Consider the following 5,546-nt stretch of genomic DNA (forward strand, 5'->3'; position numbering starts at 1 on the left):
ACATGGCTGGCACTTGAGGCTGGCTGTTAGCTGGGAGCTCAGCTGGTGTTGTCTACCAGGACATCTTTGTGTGGCCTCTCTGTGTGGCTTGGGCTTCTCCCAGCGTGACAACTGGGGTTCTAAGAGGGAGTGTCCCAAGAACGAGCATTCCAGGGGGCAGGAAGCAGAAGGTGCAGGAAAATGGCAGCCTCCACATGGAATTGGAACATCATCACTACTTCTGTATCTAATTCTTGGATCTGCACAGATTTACTTTTGAAAGGGGAGTGGCGAGGCCACATTCCAGAAGAACGTGTGGGATGGAAGATGCAGTTGCAGCTATTGTTAAAAAGACACTCTGCTATACATTAGTATTAATTTATAATTTATTTTTCGGTCTATTTTTTGTTGACTCTTGCTAGGATGTAAGCCCCATGAAAGCAGGAGCACCCACTGACACATAGTGAGTACCTGGAACCATGCTTGGTATAAAAATACTCAAGTTACATTTCTTAAATGTAAAATGAATGGTGTCTGAGCCACTGTGTTCATGTTGGTGCCCATCCTAGTAGTGTGAGTTTTAGTTCCCACCCCTGATTTATGTTCTTTTCCTATCTCTTTTAACAGACTGTAATACTCCATAAGAGCAGACATCATGCCCCTGCATTCACTATTTCCCACCCCTGATTTATGTTTTTTTCCTGTCTCTTTTATCAGACTGTAATACCCCATAAGAGCAGACATCATGCCCCTGCATTCACTACTGTATTTCTCGGTGCCTGGTGAGGAGTTGATGCTCAGTAGCTGTATATTAAATGAATAATACAAGACTATAGTTAAGCTGGGATCTGATGGATAAGTAGAATTTTGCCAAAAAGAGAGAGAGGGATTGGGCACAAAGGTAGAAGGAAACACCCTGTGGCAAAAGGAGGGATAAAAGAAATTGTAATGGAATTGACAATGAGCCCCCCAAGGGCTGAGTCCCGCTTGATTTGACCTCTAGTCTGTGTGTCATAGTATGTCACTAGTGATTCTAGTCTAGGCAGTCTCTGCTTTATGAATAAGATAGGTTTTATAGGTTTGTTCTCCAGTCGAATTTATATGTAAGTGGGAGCAGGTGCATTTACCTATTATCGCGATTCATAAGTGTGAGTTGTATGTAAGTCAGATGTTTGTAACTTGGGGACTTCCTGTGGTCATACATTTTTTTTTTTTTTAGTTTGTGTTTGTTGAGTGAATGAATGTCAAAAGGAAGAGTGTAATATATGGACTCCTGTATGGCTTTTGGGGGAGAAGAGGTGAGGTTAGGGAAAACCAATTATAATTTTTGCTAATTAAAGAATCTTTTAAATATAAGCCCAGCAACATTTTTTAAAGTTTTGAGACATAGTAAATTTTTTTTTGTTTTGAACACGATGAAAGCTAGTTCAATTTATGCATGTGAAATAATTTTCAGAGTAGAGTCATTTATATTCTTAGGTCGCATTCTTGCCTATTCTATTCTTGAGAGAATGTAGCGAAGTCTTCAGAGTCAACCCTGAAACTTTGGACCATATCTTACAAGGGAAAGACTAATTTTTAGGTCAAGGGGAATGAAGAATGAGCCATGCATCTTTCATAGAGATAATGAAAACCAGCAGTTAGACAGCAGAATAATTAAACCTACACGTGCAAACACAATTAAAACAAATTAACATAGAAATTAAAATTACAATGCTCAAAGAACCATTGTCTTTTTTCCTATAAGCTTGTGAAATAGTTATTAAAATTTCAGGGAAAAATATATTTAAGGCTTTTGTATCTTAATCCATCAGAAATATTCAATAACAGGTAAAGAGAGTGCTTGTTACATATTAATAAATGTGTGGCCTCTTGTGCTTTCCGTCTGTAGAGAGAGAAAAAATCCAATTGCTTTATCTTCACTTAGATTTAGCTATAGGGTTATAGTAAATATCTATTCAAAATCCTCTTTTTAGCTCAGTTCTGTATGAAAGTACTAACAAATGGTGAGGATTTTGTGCAAATAAATGGTGAGTCATAAAAATGTAGACTCGGCTACAGATTTTAATTCATATATCTTGGATATGACAACTATATGAAAATAGTGTCAAAAATAAAGGCAGTACTTGAGACATGAAGCAACCCATTCTTCCTGATCTGGCATCTGGTAAAAAGGAATAAAGTCTGTGTTGCTTCATGGATGTGAGAGCTTGAGCTTGGGACGGCCTTAACCATGCACTCTGCATACGTCCCTGGACACCTTCAGGTCTTCAGGCTGAGCATATTCTGCTTGGGAAGCGTGTGCCCTTCATCATCCATCCTTATGTGTGTCCTGCCATCTCCACCTCTGGAAGTTGTCTGACTAGAGCCTGGTAATTCACTTTGGACCATTTTAGAGCCCCCCTTGCCACCACCCTAGGGCTGTGTCAGCCAATGGAACTAATTTCTTCACCGTGGTCACATGCTCCACTACTTTAAGATGCTTTTTAGGTAGCGTTACTAGCACATCTATTTCACTACCTGATGAATGTGTCTGTGGGTGTGTGTACACATAAACACAACTCCAAAATTTTTCCTGACTCTTATCAAACACATTCAAGAACGTGGAAAGTTTATACTCGGGCCTTCTGGGAAGTAGGGCAGTAATCTGGTTTCTAAAAGTCTGGAGAACCGAGGCCCTGCAGTTCCCGGGCTTTTCTTGTTGTAGCGTATGTGGCTTTCACACTGGCACCGCCATCTATTACCCACAGTGTAGGTTCAGAAAATGGATGTATGTTTCTTCTGGCCCCAGGTTGCCATTCACAGACACATGCTGACTGCATAGTAGTGACATTCTTTCAAAGATCCTTGTGTCTTATCAAGAAGGTCAGACAGTAATATTTTCAAGGCTTAGTTATTTCGTTCATAATATCCCTGAAGGTAGCCTGGCCTGCTGTGCTGACACGTCCTGCGGTGTTTCCCTGCACATTCGGGGAGGTAGCCTGGAGGTCAGGCAGCATACGGCTGCTGGTCATCTCCTAGGCTCCCTCCTGTGCTTTGCCTTTAGCCTTCTCCTTGTGGCACTGGACTGGTGGACCCACCACCTCCTCAACCTACTGCCAAGGCCAGATCTGTGGTGCCCCCTTGTCAGGGAGCCTGGGGCCTCCCCATCCCCAGGCAAAGACGTGAAAGCAGCTACTCACTACAGAGTGTGAGGCTATAAATGGTAACCCAGTGACAGAGGCCTGAGGCAGGTTAGAGTCAGTAGAGCATCTTGAGTCTCAGCTGGGGAAGTGGGTCACTCTCAGAGGGGGCAGGTGAGGCCTGGCAGGGGGGTGTCATAGTGCTTGTCTTGATCCCAGCATCAGACCCAATAACGGTGTCCATCCTGAGCTCCTACCCCTATGGCAAGGCGTGACTCAGGCCAAGAGGCTGCTGTAGCATGGAGGCCTCATGTAGGTTTTTTTTTTTTGAACAGCTTTATTGGGACAACTCACCCATGTAGAATGTACAGTCAGTGGCTTTAGTGTCTTCACAGACAGGATTCATCTATCATCACTACCAATTTAATATGTTCATCACCTTGAAAAGAAACCCTACCCTTTAGCTGCCCTCCCTCCCCAAGCAGCCACTAGTCTACTTTCTGTCTCCATCGAGTTCCTGGTTCCAGGCTTTTGTATGAATGGAATCATGTAATAGGTGGTCTGTTGTCACTGGCTTATTGCGCTCAGCCTGGTGTTTTCAAGGTGCTTCCGTGTGACAGCACATACCATTACTTCAGTCCTTTTTATGACTGAACAAGACTCCGTTGTCTGTAGACTATGGACAGCACAGTTGGTTTGTCCAGTCACCTGTGGAGGGGCATAGGGAGCTTCCACTATTTGGCTATTGTGAATGATGCTTCTGTGAACATCAGGGTACAAGTGTTTGCGTGAACATGTCTTCATTCCTCGGGTTATGCACCTGGGCGTGGAATTGCCAAGTCGTGTGGTAACTGTTGACTCGTTTGAGGAACTATCAGCCTGTTTTCTAAAGCAGTCGCGTCCTTTCACATTCTTACCAGCAGTGCGCAGTGGTTACAGTTTCTCCACATCACCACCAAACACTTGTTCTGACTTTTTGATTCTAGCTAGCCTAGTAGGTGTGAACTCATGTACATTGTGAAAGGATTTGTGAGGGATTTTCCTTTTTTCTAAGAGTTTTTTAAGGTAAAGCAGAGGCATTTCCTTTCCTGCTCTCTGTAGAAGCATAACTACTAACTTGGCCGGTTTCCTGTCCCAAGAATGAGATTTTGGTATTTGTTAGTGTGAAGATTTCATTCAATAAAACCAATGTGGGACACTTTTATGTGTGAGTTGAAGGGAGGGAGTGGCAGGAGGAGAAGCAGGCAGGTGGATCAGCTGCCTGGGGGTTGCGCTTTCCCAGGACTGCTCGCCTCTGCCTGCGTGTCTGACCGGCCCTTTGCTTTGCAGGCGGACTGGCGCTGGCCCAGGTGCTCTTTTTCTATGTCAAGTACCTGGTGCTCTTTGGCATCCCAGCTCTGCTCATGCGCCTGGACGGACTCAAGCCACCACCCCTCCCTCGCTGCGTGAGCACCATGTTCAGTTTCACTGGGATGTGGAGGTCAGTCGCTTGGTTTGTCAATGTCCTTCGGAGGGATCCAGTGGGAGGGAGCCATGGCTGGAGCCACTTTGAAGAGTCTAGCCACTATCCTAGGGTGACATCCCGTTTTTGGCGGGACAGTCCCGCTTTTTAACAATTTGTCCCACAGCGTTTTAAAAAAGTCCCAATTTTTGGAAAGAATGCACGAACAGGCGGGAGAACAGGAAGGGAATATTCAGCTGCCATATGGCTATTTTGCCAGAATATGTGTTTTATATTATTTTTGTTAATTTTATAATGTTAAACTGTAATAATAACAAATAATTGTTGAGAAGTGATTATCGAGAACTACTTCTCAAAGTTTACATTGTTGTCAGGCCCTGCCCCGCCCCCGCCCCCGCCCCGCCCCTGGCCATGTTGTCCCGCTTTACAAATGTTAAAATCTGGTCACCCTACACTATCCTCTCTCTGCTCTACATTCAAGACACATTGATTTCTTCACCTAACAATTACAAAATGACAATCCATGGTTTCTGGCCCTCTCTCAATTGTCAAACTGCATAAGTGGGATAAGAAATTTTCTAAGTCTGTGTATCAGCACACAAAAGGTTATGTCTGAAGTGGTTTTGTACCAACTTAGGGCATGCTACTACATGTATTAATATATATTGATTATTTATATTGATTTTTTTTTTTTCCTTGAAAATGATACCTTAGTATAGGTGAGACTATTAAGAAAATTAGACCCAGGATAACAGCATAGGCCAGTGTTGCCATTTACTAGTCTCAGATCTGGGGCAATTTACTAAATCTAAGTTTCAGTTTTCTTATCTTTTAAACAATAATCATAGTAATGATAATACCTATCTCTAAGAGTTGCTTTGGAGATTAAATCACCTAATGCATTTAGAGCAGCTGGTAAATAGCGGGTGTTTACAAATGTTATAAAGGTTAATTTTAAATCCTATGTTCTTTTTTTTTTTTTT

The 5,546-nt window shown here is 42.8% G+C and overlaps 1 protein-coding gene across 2 annotated transcripts in view; it reads left to right on the forward strand.

Moving 5' to 3' along the window:
• The window catches only part of HHAT (hedgehog acyltransferase), a 333,401-nt gene that overhangs the window by 135,976 nt on the left and 191,879 nt on the right, over positions 1-5,546 (forward strand). For both annotated transcript variants that reach the window (XM_012811853.2, XM_012811851.2), the window contains one exon: positions 4,431-4,581. In XM_012811853.2, the coding sequence (XP_012667307.2) occupies positions 4,431-4,581 (151 nt within the window). The remainder of the gene's footprint in view (positions 1-4,430; positions 4,582-5,546) is intronic.

The sequence above is a fragment of the Otolemur garnettii genome, unplaced genomic scaffold, assembly GCF_000181295.1.
Source record: "Otolemur garnettii isolate 467f Iridium unplaced genomic scaffold, OtoGar3 scaffold00178, whole genome shotgun sequence".
Classification (NCBI taxonomy): domain Eukaryota; kingdom Metazoa; phylum Chordata; class Mammalia; order Primates; family Galagidae; genus Otolemur; species Otolemur garnettii.